The sequence below is a fragment of the Quercus robur genome, chromosome 6 (genome assembly GCF_932294415.1).
Source record: "Quercus robur chromosome 6, dhQueRobu3.1, whole genome shotgun sequence".
Classification (NCBI taxonomy): Eukaryota; Viridiplantae; Streptophyta; class Magnoliopsida; order Fagales; family Fagaceae; genus Quercus; species Quercus robur.
In genome coordinates this window covers 14,727,320-14,746,233 of record NC_065539.1, presented here as the reverse complement: position 1 = coordinate 14,746,233, position 18,914 = coordinate 14,727,320, and the positions used below count along the sequence as shown (strand labels likewise).

The 18,914-nt window shown below is 34.0% G+C and overlaps 2 protein-coding genes and 1 pseudogene across 3 annotated transcripts; all 3 read left to right on the top strand.

Moving 5' to 3' along the window:
• Positions 1-4,351: 4,351 nt before the first annotated feature.
• LOC126689652 (serine carboxypeptidase-like 17) lies at positions 4,352-7,048 on the top strand (annotated as a pseudogene).
• A 1,350-nt stretch (positions 7,049-8,398) lies between these two features.
• On the top strand, positions 8,399-10,252 carry LOC126732926 (uncharacterized). Of its 2 annotated transcripts, none has more exons than XM_050436001.1 (4): positions 8,399-8,733; positions 8,831-8,897; positions 9,009-9,254; positions 9,401-10,252. In XM_050436001.1, the coding sequence occupies exons 1-4, from the start codon at positions 8,653-8,655 to the stop codon at positions 9,511-9,513; spliced, it is 507 nt and encodes a 168-aa protein (XP_050291958.1). In that variant the 5' UTR covers positions 8,399-8,652; the 3' UTR covers positions 9,514-10,252. The 2 variants fall into 2 exon arrangements, with proteins under 2 accessions (XP_050291958.1, XP_050291959.1); XM_050436002.1 differs by having other exon boundaries at positions 8,400-8,733; positions 9,404-10,252.
• Positions 10,253-11,616: 1,364 nt separating this feature from the next.
• LOC126732925 (uncharacterized) lies at positions 11,617-17,513 on the top strand. The gene is made up of 2 exons (XM_050436000.1): positions 11,617-12,539; positions 16,606-17,513. The coding sequence occupies exons 1-2, from the start codon at positions 11,791-11,793 to the stop codon at positions 17,249-17,251; spliced, it is 1,395 nt and encodes a 464-aa protein (XP_050291957.1). The 5' UTR covers positions 11,617-11,790; the 3' UTR covers positions 17,252-17,513.
• Positions 17,514-18,914: the final 1,401 nt, after the last annotated feature.

The following is an 18,914-nucleotide window of genomic DNA, read 5'->3' as shown; positions in this document are numbered from 1 at the left end:
TAGCCTCAGCTTCGGCCTAGAGAAGGAGAATGGTGTTCATTTTCATCGAGCAAGCAAATAGTAGCTCCCCTCTCTATTCTCTGACAATGGAGGCAATGACAAGAAAGCGATGACTCACACCAGCATCAACAATCTTAATTGAAAGTTGGGTGGGAGGAAACAACTGCTGAGAAGGAGCCAAGCTTTCCTTCGCTTCACAAAAATGTGTTATGATTAATCAATTATAATTATGGTAAGACTTATTCCCAATTAATTGTAAGTATTCTTCTCATTTTGAAGAAACAAGCTTATAATCTCTGCATATACAAGAATGCAGTATAATAAAACTTGAATTGAATATTTTTATATTTTCTAAGTTTAGATATATTAATTTGTATGTAAGTATAATTGATACACAATATATATATATATATATATATATATATATTAAATTAGACTCTAATTGTATGCCCAATAGTGATGTTCGTGGTGCGGTTCAGTGCATTTTTGGGCCATTTTAAGTACCACACCGCACTGCACATCAATTTTGCAATCACATGTACAGTGCGGTGCGGTTTAGTGCTGTGTACAAGGTGAGGTTTGGTTGATTTTGAGATTGTATGTTTTTCAAAATGTCATGGGTAATTACTAGTTTGCTATTAACAACCATAATAATATGACAGTAAGTTTATACATATATATAATATAATATAATATAATATAACTTGTGTAACAAAAATATTAACACAAATATATACAAGGCAAAAAAAAAAAAAAAAAAAAAAAAAAAAAAAAAAAAAAAAAACAACCTCCGTGATAGATTGATAGTAAACTAAAAGTACCACAAATTAATATATAAAAAACAAAGTAATAATATTAGACTTTGAGCTTTTGATTTTGTGAAAGTGTGAGATGGAGAAGTGAATGAGGTTTTGAACTTCTGATTTTGTATTTAACCAAAAAAAGTCACTTTTAACGTGAAATTGAAATACAGTAACCTGGGCTGGCCACTTACTCTATATAATATTAAATTATTAATATATTTAATGTAAAATAAATATATATGTATGAGTGCAGTGCGGTTTTGTGTAGTTTTCTTATCATAAAACCGCACACTGTACTGCATAATGAAGTGTGGTTACTCCATTTTGCTGGTGGTTCTAGTCAGATTAGGTGCGGTCGTATGGTTTGATCGATTGATGACCACCCCTAATGCCATGTGCCCCATCCAATTTTCTTCATTTTGGTGCAACTATTTACAACACTACAAAAATCAAAGAGTCCAATTTCATTTTCTTAATTTTTTTTTACTAAATGAGTTATTAATTAATACAGTCATAGAATTAAAATTAATAAACCTAAAAAGAAAAATTACCATCATTGATTCATTTTTCTTGTAATAATAATATTATTATTATATAAATAATGGTTGGTCAAACTAAAATTGAGAATTTCATGGATAACATTCATTTTTTTTCCCATTTGTTTCAAATAAACTTATATTTATTTTATTAATAGCTATTTTATATTTTCAAATATACAAACATTAGAAATCCGATGCACCCAATGGTACTCTTGCATTAAAAACAATAAGGTAGAAATATTTTTTTCATCCTTCAACTTTACAAGAAATTCAGTTTTCATCCCTAAGTTATCGATAGTTATTTTTTCATTCATAAATTATTGAAAATATTATAGTTTATGTCATTCCATCCACTTACATTCACTTTCTATCCTACATGTCTAATAAAAATCTGATATAGAAGATAAGATTTAAAAAATTACTTTTTTTTTTTTTTTTTTTTTTGAGAAACAAACACACACACACACAAGAAAGAGGAAAATATTATAGTTTATGTCATTCCATCCACTTACATTCACTTTCTATCCTACATGTCTAATAAAAATCTGATATAGAAGATAAGATTTAAAAAATTACTTTTTTTTTTTGGAGAAACAAACACACACACACACAAGAAAGAGGAAAATATTATAGTTTATGTCATTCCATCCACTTACATTCACTTTCTATCCTACATGTCTAATAAAAATCTGATATAGAAGATAAGATTTAAAAAATTACTTTTTTTTTTTTTTTTTGAGAAACAAACACACACACAAGGGAGAGGAAAAGGGGTTCTAATACAAAGGCACACCACATTTCTACTTGAAAACTATGGTAACTTTTAAGGGAGAGTGGGGCAAGTTATACTATAACACACTCTCTTAACTAATGTGGGACAATTACCTTCTTTTTTTTTTTTTTTTTTTTTTTTTGAGAAACAAACACACAAACACACACACAAGGGAGAGGGAAATGGGTTCTAATACAAAAGAACACCACAACTCCACTCAAAAGCCATGATAAGTACTTTTAAGGGATAGTGAGGTAAGTTATACTATACACAACACACTCTCTTAAATATAAAATTACTTAAATATAAAATTTACCAAATATTAAAAAGAAGGTTAGGACATTCTATTAGGAAAAATAAAACCCTTCCCTAGTGAAACAGGCGTATGAAGCACCCCACATGTCGTGAGAGGGGTCCTTCAATAACACTTTTATTCACCGTGTTTTTTAAAAGCAATTCTTTAAATATGTTGCCACATACATCGTGTAAAATTTAAGATGTATGATGATTATGAGCTTTTTTTTTTTTTTTTCCCTAATGATTTGAGAGTTTATGAGCCGTAATTGTTTAGGTACGGAATTTTAACCCAATTTAATTTATCTTTTTGGTTGAGGAGGTTTGGTTATGGTTCAAGAATTTTTTGAAAGATTGTGTTTGAATGCAGAGAAAATGTGAGGAAGAGAGGAAAGGAAGATATATACATATATATTTTAATCTTAGTGTTGACTGTAACAAATGAAGTTATGCTACCTATTCAAACCCCTTTTCTTTTTAAAAAATAGAAAGAAAAAAAAAAATTGTTCATGTCATATTAATCTAGTATCTAGTGCTCATTGTAAGATTCAATTAATAATGACACTTAGCATTCTATCAGACACAGAAGATGTAAAGTTAACAAAAATAATGGACAAAATGACATTAAGTGTAACTTTTTTTAACGATTTTGAGACACAAAAAGAAATTTTGATAGAAAGGGGACGAAAACTGAACTTCATTGAAAGTTTTAGGGCAAAACAATATTTTTGCCATACCATAAACAAACAGACAAAATGGGCTTCTGCCCTTTTCGGACAAATTAATTAGCCTTTTGCCCTTCTTCCCAAACTAAATAGAGAAATACCCCTCTTTTGAAAATCGAGTTTTTTAAAATCGATTTAAGCCCTATAGTGACATTTTTAAGGACCTATAGTGACATTTTAAGAGCCTATAGTGACGTTTTGTAACTTGATATCCATGAAATCGAGTTATAGTTACAAAACGCCACTATAGGTTTTTATAAATGTCACTATAGGTCCTTGAAAACGACCCTATCTCACAGCAAGCTAAATAAGGGAAATTAGAAGATTGTTTTTCAACTCATTTAAGGTTGTTACAAAACATAAGAAAATGAGACAGATTTATAGAAATGATTTTACTAACGTATGCCCTTAGGGCATATATTAATTAGTAAACCATTTTAGGAAAAATTTTTATAGAAAAACAAAAAAGTAATTAACTTTTTGACAGTTTTTTTAATTTTTCATAAAAATTTTCCTAAAATGAATGATTAATGTGTTTGGGCATACATTAAGTGAGTTCTACTTAGCTTAACTAGTAAAGTCTCTAATGGTTAAATAAGAGATCTAGGTTTCAATCCCTACCTACACCAGAATCCAATTAGTGTCTTGGTCTAATAATAAAGAGTTGTCATCAAAAACTAACGTCATAAGTTAAAACTCTCTAATAAAAAGGTATACATTAACTAGACCCTTATAGAAAATACTTTTTGAAAAATAACTCATTTTCAAGAAAACAATATTGTTGAAACAAACAGATCATTAGTTTCATTTTTTATTTATTTTTTAAGGAAAAAACTTTCTTAAAAAAAATATAATTTCGTAAGCTAAGTTAGGAATTTGAGGAAATAAACAATAATTGGAACATGTGATTAATGTATAATGATGTGCCTAGGAGTTTCATCATAATTGTAGTCATGTGTGCACTCCTGCACAAACGAAGTTGGGCATATGGTTATGGATCTAAGACCATGTTAGAGGCTCCAAAAAAAGAAGCAGCAGTATGTACTATTTAGAATAGTGCCATAAATAGAATTTTTGTGTGTCTAGCAACCTACAATTATGCTCATCTGATGTGCCATTAGGCATATATAACGTAGCCCCTTAGTTCCTTGACACTGCCATGTGTTCATCCTAACTGAGCCTAATTTTAGTGTGTGAACATGCTTTTACGTACTTTGGTTTTTTGTAGGCCCTATAAGGTTTTAAATGGTTGAGTACAATGGCAGCTTACCAACTTTTGTGCTAAATCCATATTCATGGACCAAGGTAAATACAATATATTGACTACGATTGTGCAATTGCAAGTTCGTTTTCCGTTTTCTGAGACATGTTTTCAAATATACCTAGGTTGCTAGTGTAATATTTGTAGATTCTCCTGTTGGCACTGGTTTCTCATATTCAAGGACACTGCAAAGGGTCTCAGACAAGAGATACAAAATTTTCTGATTCGATTAATGAATTTTTGAGAAAGGTGCGGTATCATCTTCAATCACCTTCCAATTTACTCAAGTATTCACTAATTTTGTTTCGCTATCGAGTAACTTTGTAAAAAGAGAATAAGGTTTGATATATTGATATAACATTACCAACTTATCAATCCATTTTGCCCATAAGTTGGCAATCTTGTTACGAATTTTTGTATACCATGATGGTTGTGCATCTAATGAGGGTGCTATTAGATGCACAACCATATCTCAGTTTCCATTGTTAGTTATAAATTCTCCTCTCTTTTTTTGAGAAATTATGAAGTCTCATTAACGTCACTATTTTGGCCTTGTTAAACAGTGGTTGCTTAGTCATACCAGATTCATTGCTAATCCACTCTATATCGCTAGTGACTCATATTCTGGTATGGTTGTTCCAATCATTGTTCAAAAAATATCAGAAGGTACTGATAAACATATCTTTTTGAACACTTCCATAGCTTCTCTTGATTACAAAAGTCATTTAGTTACGATGCTGCAGGTATTGAATCTAGGGACAAACCACCACTCAATCTCAAAGTACATGATCTAATTCCAAATCCTCAATTATTTTGATATACTCTTGCTATCCACGTAATGTTTCAAAAACTGTACAGGGTTATTTGCTTGGTAATCCAGCGACAGACAAAAAATTTGATGTCAATTCAAGAGTTCCATTTGCTCATTGTATGGCAATTATTCCTGATGAGCTTTACGAGGTTATTTGGTAACATCTCTTCTAGTAGATTTCCTAGTTCATACAGAAATACCTATTTGCCCTTGATTGTCACCAATTGTCTTAATTCTGCATTTAAAAAGTGAACGTATTTGTTTGATTTTTTGTAGAGTGCTAAAAGAAGTTGCAATGGTGAATACGTAGGTGTAGACTCCAGCAACATACAATGTGCAAATGATCTTCAAGCTATCTCAAATGTCAGTAGGCCACTCTGTCTTTTCCAATTTAACACAGACTATTCATTTTAATCTTATATTCTTTTTGCATTATTGATTAGATTGCTATCTTGATTATATAGTGCACTGAAGGATACAACAAACGCTCGTCACTACGCCTAAGTGCCCTTCCAGCTTTAGGCGATTACTTATAAGAAGGCCTGGAGACCCCGATCCCTCACGTTGTAGTGTAAATCCTTCACCCCCCTCTCTTACTGCAAGTTTGTTTCATGGATGTGATGAAGTCTGAATTAGTGACTACCTTATATTATAGAACTACAATAATTTTCTCAGCCACATATGGGCAAATAACGCTACTGTCCAGAAAGCACTTCATGTCAGAAAGGTAAGAGAAGCTCTCTAGAAATTAACATTGACGTAGAGTACTGTTGCCAGCTAAAGAAAATAAAAATAAACAAACAAACAAAATCTAAACAAGATCCAACCTTCAAATAATTTGTATGATGAACAGGGAACAATTAGATGGTGGATAAGATGTAACACAGACTTACCTTACAAGAGGGATGTTAAGAGTACAGTAAGCTATCATTTTTATCTAATCGCAAAGGTTATCGAGCTCTGATATACAGGTTTGATAGCAGACTTTTTTAACTTATACTTCATGTTCTCTCTGCAACTAACACAAAACAAGATAAGAGCAAGTGAGACGTTTTAAGTAGGCCATATATTCTAATTGGCAACTGAAAATAATAAGATTAAGCCGCAAAAATCAAATTTGAGTGTATTAATACTGTATGTATCTATCCTGCAGTGGTGATCATGACATGATCATTCCATACATAGGAACCCAATTGTGGATCAAATCTCTAAATTTGTCCATTGTTGATGAGTGGCGTCAACAGCTGGTAGATGATCAAGTTGGAGGGTAGGCCTATCCTATGGTTATGCTGATGTATTTTACTATGTAGAGTTCTATTTCAAGTTTTGATTGTTTGGATTTTTATGCAGATTCACAAGGGGATTCTCAAACCACCTCACATATGCTACTGTAAAGGCAAGAGTGCTATTGCTATTCAACCATAATTGTTTTGCAAGTGAAAGCGAGGGGAATTTTAATTAGTATGACTTTTGCAGGGAGGGGGTCACACAGCTCCAGATGAAATGCCTAAGGAATGATATAACATGTTCAAAAGGTGGATCTCTCATGAACCACTGTAATCACTCTCTAATTCCAGCTCCAGATAGCAGATACACTAGTAGTTGCTATTTGCTAATAAATGCCAGTTATAATAAGGCCATGATGTGCTAGATTGAGATCCGGTGGGTATTGCACAATGCAATGTACAATAGCCCGGATCCAAATCCACCTTTTGTAAAGTGTATGTAGTGTACAAACAGTTGGGATCCTTCATACACACAAAAAGAGAGTTGACCTGGGGCATCCTTAATTTAGGCTTGTATCAACGACAATTGATATGTCTTGATTCAAGCTACAATCAACAATTGCTTTTGATTAAAGTTTGTGATATGCCTTTGTGTTAGAAGTCAAAACATATTTCCCTCTTCCTTATGTGTATGTTTCTCAAAAAAAAAAAAAAAAAAAAAAAAAAAAAACTTTTAGGCGAAACCAAGAATTAACTAAATACAATGCTAAAACTACAGGGAAAAAAAAAATATATATATATATATATATATATATCAGGAAAAACGTGTGTCACTAACAAGTTCAAAAAAACCTACCCCCACCCACCCTCCAAAAAAAGAAAAAGAGGATTAACAAAGTGCACTTTGATTGCAAAACATATCATTATCCCAAGAATTAAAACTAATGGCTTGATACATATTTGTGTTTGGCATGACACTTTATCATGGACTCTTTAAAATCTTATCACCATATCATCAACTATTTAAATAAATAACTAATGGAGATCTAACCATGTGATTGGTGGCTCTACTTTCTCGGATCCATAAGGAATTGTTAATGAAAATCAAAATTGAGAGGTTGGTGTTTGTGAGGTTGCTACATACCTAAATAAAAAATAAAAATAAAAAATTAACGCCAAAAACATATACAATGATGGTAAAAAAGAATTAAAAAAAAAAATTTAATGCCAAAAACATATACAATGATGGTAAAAAAAAAATTCTTAAAAAGAAAAAAAAATACAAAGAAGGAAAAAAAAAGTAAGGAAGGAGAAGGAAATAGTAATTGATCATTTATATTTTGATCATTAATCAGGGAGTATTGTGGTAACTATTTTTATTTCAATTTAAATATTTTAAATAAAATGTAATCAAAGGCTACTAAAGAAGACAAGGGAAGCCATACTGTTTAACTATTCAGGATTGATTTTGAATCCTTCTTTTGTACCAAAAGGTAGCCTTGTCTTTGGATCACAATACCTATAACATGAAATGACAATTCATTAAGAAGTATAATAGTAAAGTATATGAAGAAAGAACCATTCATTTCAAAATTACATTTAAAAAAAAAAAAAAAAAAAAGAGCTAACGTGATACATATAAAAAAAAAATGGAGTAAAATTTAAAGAAAGTCAATCATAAACAAAAGAAAAGAAAACAAAGAAGAACTTACAAAAGATAGAACTTGAAAATCTGTTGGAGTTTCTGACAGTAAATGTCGTTAATTTGAAGAAAAAGAAATGAGGATATAGAGTTAAACTAAATGTCTTCAATCTGAAGAAGAATGAGAGATAAAAAGTGAGATAGAAACTATAAAACCCACGTGAGTTTGTGGGTCTTAAAATGTAGGAGTTATAATTTACATATTTATCTCCGTTAGTTAAAAACTTATAAGTAGATATGACGAGAGTATTTAAGATATAAAAAATGAAAATCCAAACAGGGGAGCCCTTAAACGGTCTAGAACAGACGTGAAGAGGGGAGATCAATTTGGTTACTGCTTACAAACTCGGAAAACCCATTTCCACTGAGCTGAAACTCAGAAGTCAGAACACCATTGACCGTTGTATGCTGTAGGGAAAAGCTCAAATGCAATTACTAAACTAAAGGGCATTACCAGACAGAAACAGCCTTGTTATTTCCACTGAACTGAAATTTTGTCTGTCTCAATATTCTAAACCAATGAATCGTGAACAAAAACGACGGAGATTCAATGAAGCCCTTGTCAACATGCTTTATCCGCAACCTCCACCTTCTCCGCCAGTAATCTCTCTCTCTCTCTCTCTCTCTCTCTCTCTCTCTCTCTCTCTCTCTGTGTTTCTTGTACTGTAATGTGGATTGTAATTGTGTGACATTACAGCCAGAAGAGGAGGAGGAAAAGCCAGTGAAGCTATTAGAAGAAGAGTTTGATGTGGATCTTACTTCAGGTTTCAATATCTATATAATTATTATTATTCTCTTTTTAAATTTCTTTTTAGAATAAGAAAAATTGATTCTTGATTGATGATTTGACGATTTGACGATTGGATAAAATTCAGATGATTTGGAAAAGAGTAGTTGCTCTGCAAGTGATGATAATGATGACAGCGAGTCTGGGACGCAGAAGCTGACGAGGGCACAGAGGAAGAGGCTTCGCAAGAAGAAGCTCAAGGAGGACGCTTCTCGCCGCGGGAAAATGATTGGGCCGTTGTTACCTTCAACAAAGGAAGCTGGTGATGATGATTGTACAGGTGGTGTTCGACAAAATGCCGCTGTGAATGTTGATGCTGCAAGTGATGAGTCAGGTGAGATTCTCAAACGCTAACCAAAAATGATGTTTATTTGGTAATCAATTTTCTGATATTGCTGAGGAGAGCAGCACATTGTAATTTGTATTGTATATATAGAATGTTGACAGTAATGGTAAGGTTGATTTTTTGCATTTGTTTAGCAGAGCAACCAGCTTGTGCTAACCAGAAGAAACGAAAGCACAGAAGGATGGCTAAAAGGCTTGCAAAGGAAAGGTGCAAAATAGCTGATGTGGAGCATTGCGATCCAAAATAATCACCCTTCTGCAAAAGATTGGGGATTTTACTTGAAAACATGTGCTCGATGTTGAATTTTCTCCTTTGAAGTGTTGGAGCTGAAGATTCCTAGCTAGTGTCTCAAAGCAGATTCTTATTGTATATGATCCGATAAGTGGATTCATTACACATGTTGGAATCGCCGATGATGAAGAAATACATTAGATTAGATCCATTGGAAATAGCATCAGGATGAATCTAGTACTGATCCTGATTGAAAGGTTGAAAAGGAAATCCTAGTGTGGGACTCTGTCAATTGCCCTTGTGGATCGCAGCATCATTTGATGTAAAATGGAGAGAGATTATACAGTAAAATTAGGAATTAGAGTTATCATATTTGGAGAGACTGGAATGAAAGAAATCATGATGGGAAAGTCAAAGATGTATAGCAGATTATTAAGTCTATTAAAGGTGATGTAAGGGGCAGAATAGTTAACGGAGTCAAGATGAAGAACTCAATCTTGAAGAATAACTTATACTGCATTTGGAGACTGCAATGCCCTGTTTTCAAAATTTGAGTCCTCACTCACACTGTTGCTATTCTGTTTGTAGTTTGTTGTGTAATCTGTACTTTCAATCTTTGAAATGCCTTTTTTTTTACACCTGAACTGATGAAAAGTATTTATCAGGAGAGGATTATGAATCAACTTCTTGAGTATAAAGATTTGATCACTATTCACGAATAAAAAAGAGAAGAAAAGAAAAGGCTTTTATGTTTATATGGACCAGCACTATATTGTAATTGTATACGTATCAGAGAAGCAGTTTTTGTTGTGGAGTACTCTCACCTTATCTGTCTCTGATGCCTCACTTGAATCAACTAAAGTGTGAAAATTTCACTGTTTCTGATTTTAAGCCTCACCCATAACTAGAGAAAAAAAAAATCAATTTTTACTTAAATACAAATTAAATCCAAATCTAGTGGTAATCATAGATAATATTTTACTACTACTTCTGCTACTTCATTCATGTTTTAAAATACCAATATTTTAAAAAAAAGTTTAGTTACAAAATTGGTTTTAGCTTAAAACTATAATTTTACTCAATAAAATAAATATTACAACATATTTTGAAAATCTAACCGTTGAATTGTATGTTCTTTACACTTTTAATACACATGTCAAATTTTATGTCAATTGAATATTATATACTATATGATTTATAAGCTTATATTTTATGTATAATTTTAAACTACAAAAACTAACAATTTAAACAATTTATTGATGGCATAGTTATTGATCTTTAATTTTCTATAAATTTTGCAAGCATAGAGAATATAAGAAGAAAATGTAATCCAATTGTGGAATTCTCAAAATTTACCTCCGATAAAAAGATATTAAGTAAAATTATAGTCTTAGGTTACAACCAATTTTGTAGCTAAATTTTGTCCAATACATTATCAAAGATACAAGAAAATGCATGGCCATTTGGTACCAAATAAGATGTCAAAATCTAGAAAGCTATAATACTACTAACACCACCATTGAATTGGAAGTTTTTATTTATTTTCATCTGATCTACTACTAACACCACTTAATTATTTATTATTCAAAACTTGTCACCTTGTTAGTTCTGAGCCCTTATCCCTTGTTGTAGACAACCAAAGGGTAGAAAACTAAGCGGGGAAACTCTTGACAATAGATTGGACTAGACCTACTAAAGGCACTTGACATATTTTGTTTGGTGCATAAAAGAGGTTTTAGAGAGGAAATTCAAATTTTCTATATCACTTTTCTGGCTTCACCAAAAAATAAATTGGTTTTAGTAATGAAATTCAAATATTTTATTTCACTTTTCCTACCCCCACCAATAAAAGTAAATTAAAACACTGTTCTCCTATTTATTTATCAAATTAAAAAAAAATAAAATACATTTTTTTTCTACATTAAATTAAATTCCGCTGCTTCTCAAAAAAAAAATAATAATAATTCCGCTGCTAAGGTCAATGTAGTTTTATTCATCACTCACTGTCAACGATTTTTTATTTTTATTTTACTTGAAAGGTTATTAATATTATTATAAACATTTAAAAATTCTCTCTTTAACTCGTATAACGCAGTCAGAGAGTTCAGTCACTCCAGAAGCTTGTTTGGGTACAAAAGTAAAATACACAAGAGTAGGGTTTAGCATTTTAGCAAGCCCATCTCTCTCTGTCTCTCTTCTTCTATTCAACTTCAAGAGCTAAAACTAAAACCCCTAACCTAAAACCCAAATCCTCTCTCTCTCTCTCTCTCTCTTTCTCCTTCACAAACCAACAATGGTGGAGGTAAAGCTATCAGAGAGCCGAGACCTAACCCGGATAGAGCGCATAGGCGCACACTCCCACATCAGGGGCTTAGGTCTAGACTCTTCCCTCGAACCCCGCGAAGTCTCCGAAGGCATGGTGGGCCAGACCTCTGCCCGAAAAGCCGCCGGCGTCATCCTCCAGATGATCAGAGATGGCAAAATCGCCGGCCGCGCCGTCCTCTTAGCGGGTCAGCCCGGCACAGGCAAGACCGCCATAGCTATGGGCATGGCCAAGTCCTTAGGCCTCGAAACCCCATTCGCTATGCTCGCCGGCAGCGAGCTCTTCTCTCTGGAAATGTCCAAAACCGAAGCCCTAATGCAAGCCTTTCGCAAGGCCATTGGCGTGCGCATCAAGGAAGAGGCCGAGGTGATCGAAGGCGAGGTTGTTGAGATCCAAATTGACCGCCCTGCAGTTGCTGGGGCCGCCTCTAAGACCGGGAAGCTCACGCTTAAGACTACGGAAATGGAGACTATTTATGACTTGGGTGCTAAGATGATTGAGGCGCTTGCCAAGGAGAAGGTGCAGAGTGGCGATGTCATCGCCATTGATAAGGCTTCGGGGAAGATAACAAAGCTTGGGAGGTCCTTTTCGCGGTCCAGGGAGTACGACGCCATGGGACCTCAGACAAAGTTCGTGCAGTGTCCTGATGGGGAGCTTCAGAAGAGGAAGGAGCTCGTGCATTCTGTTACTCTTCACGAAATCGATGTCATCAACAGCAGGTATTTCACTCTGTTTTATTGTATGTTGGTTGGTTATATCTGTTGTTGTTGTTGTTGTTACAATTTCACTCCTAGTAGATAAAGAAGGTTAAACAAGGTATCTGGTCTGTTAACTATGTTAGAAGTGATTATTTGTAGAACAAAGTTAGACAATTTAGTATATGTGCACCTTCTATAACTGAAACAAAATCGAGTCTTAGTTCTGCGCAAAGTCAAGCTGACAGTTATGGCAAACAAAGAAAAACCATTGGGTTACTGTAGATTGTGCTTGGCCTCTTAAACTATGTTGCTGCACATTACGGGATTGGTTGTTTGCTTTGCAAAATAAATCTTTCCCTTCTTTTATTGTTTTCCTAGACTCTTGTAATTTTTGTATTTGATTTCCTATCCCTTGTTCACTTCCGGTGCACTTGGGTGTTCCTTTTTATCAATATATCTTATTACTTATCAAAAAAAATGTCTTTAATCATGATTTGATCTGCTCACATTGAGCATTCAGTTTTGAGGGTATCTTTCTTGTGGAAATAGATGTTGAATTTTGTTAAAAGTAATACTGCACAATTTACAGGTAATTGGGCTCATCTTATAAATAGGAAAACTTAAGCTACTGCTAAGTCTGTGATTTCCTTTTGGAATGAACATGTGTACTCAAATTATAAGGGACACATACTGGTTTTTACCATGGATATTTTTTTTTAAAGGATAATTACACTTAACCAACCTTCGGTTTGGGGCGGTTGCACCTTGCCTACCCATGTTTTATTAAGTATCACTTTATCTAGCTCAGATGGGCTCTGTTATGCAGCCATAACTCACCTCTGTGCCTGCAGTTAAAAAAATGATAATAACATAAAACATAAAACAAGCTAGTTCTTTCTTTTATTTCCCACTTGAATAGTACAAGGATGGGAACACTAAGGAGACGCTGGCTCTGGTCAATTATTGAGAAGAGTACACAAATGAAAGTGACGAGGAATACCACATCCTTCATATTTTCACAGGCTGCTGCTCTTAACACTTCTCTACTTCTTGTTTCAAATCCATTCTCAGAATTTCCAATTAATATATTTATGAATATTTCCAAACTTAGGTTGTTTTTCTTGTCTCTGTTTTTTATTATCAAGGCATTGATATGGAGGTGTTATCTGCAGGTCTTTTTGATTGCAGACTCTCTGTTCTTAGTTAGCCACGGTATTTCATATTTTTATTTATGGTTTTTGATTGGCTGAAGACTAACTTGAACCAGGATTCTTTTAGAATATGGAGTCAATCATAATGGATTTCTCCTTTGAGATTGTCAACATAACATTTGTCATAACTTGTCATAGCGTTTTTGACATCAGTTTTGCAAAATGTTTGGGGACAAAGGAGAGAGAGTGATATAAATTAGAAACTTAGACCAGGTGGAGGCTATAGTGTGTTTATAATGATCACTGATCTTTCTATTGTCATCATCTCAATTTTGTACCTTGGATTTGGTTTATATGAAAAATGGTATCATTTTTTCTTTAATTTTTGCTCTCTTGTCTTCTATACTCCCCCATGTACTTGATTTTTGTCTTTTTTAATAAATTTATTTACTTATAAAAAAAAAAAAAAATTTTTAAAAAAAGAATACTGGAATCATAGGGTTATAACTAGTAAATCTGTCTTCTTAGAGTTGGATTTTAGTAACTTTAGTTAGTCTTTTCAAAGAATAGAATAAGTGAAGACAAAAGATGGCCATTAATCCTTATCCTATGGTAGGCCTTTTCCTTCATCTTTGATTCAATTTCTCTCTCAGTTTACGCTATCACCCATTTGAAATCCATAGATTTTCCTTTGCAGAGCCTAACATAGTTGGATTTGCTTCCTTTCCTTTGGCAATACTGCTTTGTTTCAATGCTTTAGCTATTAGTGTTACTAGGAAACATACGGTGTGTTAGGATATTGCTTATTTTCTAAAAACTGAAAATTTATTGCTGAAAATACTATAGCAAAATAATTTTTAAATGTGTGAATAGTGCTGTGGGATCCATAAAACACTGTTGCTGCGCTTGTTGGGGGTTGGCTGGTCCATGAACAGTGCCATGGGACCAGCCAAAAAAACGCAAAACGCGTGATCATCCCTAGGCAAATGCACACATAATGACATAAAAAGGGAAATGAAAGTTCCTTTGGTGATGATGGTGTGTTCACCAATGTTGGAATTTGGAGCCAAACTACCTTCCAGTGGCTAAAGCTGATTTTTAAAAGGGGTTGAGTCAAAAAGTTAAGTTGCCTCATATTCCTTCAGTTCCTCAATCTGAAACAGCAGAAAAACAGAAATATGAAGCATATTCATTGCCAAAGGCCATGGTCTTTTATTATTTGTTTTATCCTTTCTCTGTAGGAGCTAACACAATTGCATCTTATTTGTTTCCCTTTCTAATCACAAACTTTGTGAATTTCTTGTTGGGAAAGGAAGGTGATTGAGCATGAAGCATCCTCTATGGTCTGATTCTTGCTTCCATTTATTTTCTTCACAAAGACAACGATTTTTTGGTCCCAGCGCATCAGTGTACGAGTAAGGGCAGTGCTAATGGCATTAATTTACAAGAAACCTCTATCCATTAAGTATGCTAGCTTAAGCAATGGTAAATTCATAAACATAATCAATGTGAATGCTAAAAGAATTGGAGACTTCTGCTGGTAACATCATCTTAGGGAAACTAAGGAAACTAAGAGAGGAAGCTGAAAAGATAGTTCTATTCCTGATCAGCATTGAACTTTCTCTTTTGGGCTTCACCCACCTTTGTTTCAGTTAATACTTTTGATATCTGCGTTGTATTGAACATTAACAAGGCTTCATTGTTTGATTATCTGGTTTGTTATGGAGAGATAAGGGTTCTTCTGAAAAGAACATGGCCTTTTCTAAGTTATTGGTTTTTTTAATGGCCGGGACAAATGTGGGTTACGGCTTAATCATGGAGGTAATCTCAAATAGGTAAATTGAGGCCTTTTAAACCATGGGTAGGCAAGATGCAACCACTCCAAACCATAGGTGGGTTATAAGAAGGGTTTTCATTCTTTGCTAGCCGCTTTCCTTGCTTGCTGTGAAAGGGAAAGACAGATTCCATACAGGAGTTTCTCTCTACTCTTCCCCCCTTAGCAATCCCCCCAGAGGAGAATCAGAGCTGGAGGCAGCCCTCATAGTATAATTATCCCATTTCTTATAAGTAAAATCCCATTAAAAAATGCAAAGGGATCCTACCCAAGTATACAGGAAGTACTCAAGGAAAATCCATAGCAAAAGAATAAAGAGTAAAAAATATTTTTTAAAAAAATTTATACAATCTTATATGAAAGAATGATATCTAATTCAAACTTATAATGTTCAAAAGTCCAAAGAATAATCAAATCAAGAACCTCCATACGGTGTTAGTTTACTCCTTTCTCAAAAAACATGCAATTGTTCACTACTGATTCTTTTTAAGCAAACACAAACATGTACATGTGTGTGTGTGTGTGTGTGTGTGTGTGCATGCATGTATGTATTTTTATAACTATATTTTGATATTACAGTTCGGTCCCCGAAGCAAAAATTCCTAGCTTCACCCTTGATTATATATTTAAAGACAATTTGTCCAAAATGGGGGAGGCACAGAACTCACTAACTTGAGAATCCTAAAATCAAACTCGTGGTGGAACTAATGAATCAGAAGTGTTTGGATCATGTCATTCATGTGATTGTTTTAAAAAAGTTATATTAATCAGTAATCACCTTAATATGACCATCGCACCAATTGTAATCCTTTACTTTTCTATTTAAAGGAGGTCAAAATTTCTTTCTTCTTTGAATTCCTGTTCATGGTTCATATCATGTTTGTGTAGCTCACCATTTTTTTTAAAATCTTTATATGAAATGGCATAGGGTGTTTTGTCGGCAGCTTCTGTGTCGCATTCACAAGATTCTTTCATGCCATCTAGCTTTGTTGAAGAGAATTTCCTTTTACCAGCCATACAGATCAAGCTAAAATTTTGGCTAATTTAGGCTGCAGGTTACTTTTCCTGTTCTTACACTGATTGTCTAAGCTATCAATTTCAGGACACAAGGATTTCTAGCTCTCTTCACTGGTGATACTGGTGAAATCCGTGCAGAAGTGAGGGAACAAATTGACACAAAGGTGGCAGAGTGGAGGGAGGAAGGAAAGGCAGAGATAGTGCCTGGTGTCCTCTTCATTGATGAGGTGCACATGCTTGATATTGAATGCTTTTCTTTCCTGAATCGTGCTTTGGAGAATGAGATGGCTCCAATATTGGTTGTCGCTACCAACAGAGGGATCACTACAATCCGAGGCACAAATTATAAATCTCCACATGGGATTCCAATTGATCTCCTTGATCGCCTTCTCATTATCACAACTAAACCTTACACAGAGGATGAAATCCGCAAGATTTTGGACATCAGATGCCAAGAGGAAGATGTGGAGATGTCTGAAGAAGCGAAGCGATTGTTGACTAAAATTGGTGTAGAAACATCGTTGAGATATGCCATCCATCTCATCACAGCTGCTGCATTGTCTTGCCAGAAGCGAAAGGGAAGGATTGTGGAGATGGAGGACATTAACCGAGTTTATCATCTGTTTTTGGATGTGAAGAGATCAACACAATATTTGATGGAGTTTCAAAACCAGTACATTAATGAAACTGCAGATGGTGACGAAGAAGATGCCAATGCCATGGAGTCTTGAGAGTTGGTTTGGAAGTATGTGATTATACATGTGCCTTTATTTATTATTTGCCAAAGCCTGCTATTGACTAAGGGTAACTCTGCTTGATGTGTTTTTCATGCACCTAGTTGGGATTAACAGTAGTCTGTTAGTTTTCACTTTTCACTGTGCAAGTGCATACTGTATGTTTGTAGGACTGACCATTGCAATTGTTTGTTAGATAGTTCTTGTGTCTGGAAAAATATTATGCATTTTTCAAGCTATCAGGCACTTTTGGTTTACAGTTTGCTAACGGAAATGAGGCATGCATTTAATGCGTAATCTCTGAAATTTAGAATATAGTGTGGATAGTATTTTGTCAAGTGCTACTACCAAAAACAACCAGAAGTAGACCTTTCTAGAACCTTCTTCAGGATCGAATTTATGTGCTAGATTTAATTATAGGCTCCATTTTGCTGAAGGGTAATGAAATCACCAAAATAGGATCCATTTAATTATAGGCTCCATCTTGACTACTTTGTCATTCAAGGTTCACCTTGTAATGACTAATGATTGGGACATCGACCCTCCATGCTGGTCCTAACAAAAAAATAGAAGCATACATTGTTCTTTCAGTCATTTTAAATTGTGTTTCTGTGATTAACACCGAGTTTTCAAAAAGCTGTATGCAAACTGAGGATCAAAATAAGTTAGATTTTAAAACTTACTAGTAAACATAAAAATTGGAGTGTTATAGGGTCCGGAGGTAGTCACTGGCATCCAATTTATTTTCGACCATATCACTTGCTTTGTGTTTATAGCTGCTGGTGCTTCTACAAATGAACACGCGCATCTATCTCTCTCCCTCTCTCTCAATCACACACAACAAAATGATTCGATTGCCCCACTCTCCCATGAGTGCATGTTTCCAGTATGACAGTGAAATAATATAAGGGAAGAAATTTAAACCACAAATTTTTGCTTTATGAGACATCATCTTGGCCTGTCACAGCACTTTTGATTTGCCCCAAACCAAGTCATCTACAGTGAAAGCTGAAAACTTTGGCTAATTATAAAGGCAGTAACGTGTATTTAAAAAAAAAAAAAAAAACATGTATTTTAATAATCAGTATAAATAATTGGCATGGCTCATGCCTGGTGGTTTGCAGAATTAATTAACAAGAGCAGACAATGAATAATGGAAATTAATGCAAACAAAATAAGTTAGGTAGCTGCATACAATTCAAGCTAATACCATATTGATCAGACATTGAAGATAGAAAAATATTTGTTCGAGAAAAGTTAAGAGTTTTTATTTATTTATTTTGAAATGTAAAGAGTTTATTTGGTTAGTTGAGTTATCATGGATGAAAATAAAATGATTGTATGTCGTGATATGTTTTAGATGCTGAGAAATAAATAGATTCGAGGACCAAAGGTTCTTGATCCCTTTTTTTTATGTGTCTTGATCCCGTTTTAATTACAAGAGATACACATAAAGGAGTCATTTGGCTTAATATTGCTAAATTCAAAACTTTTTTGCGTTATAGGTACTATTCCAACATATTTAGGAGAATGAGGAGAGAGAGTGAATTTCGGCAACTATGTTACCGAAATTCAACAAAAATAGGGGAGAGAAAGAGAAAAAACGGGAGAGAGAAAATGCATGAATTTCGGTAATGTGATTACCGAAATTCCTGTTGCC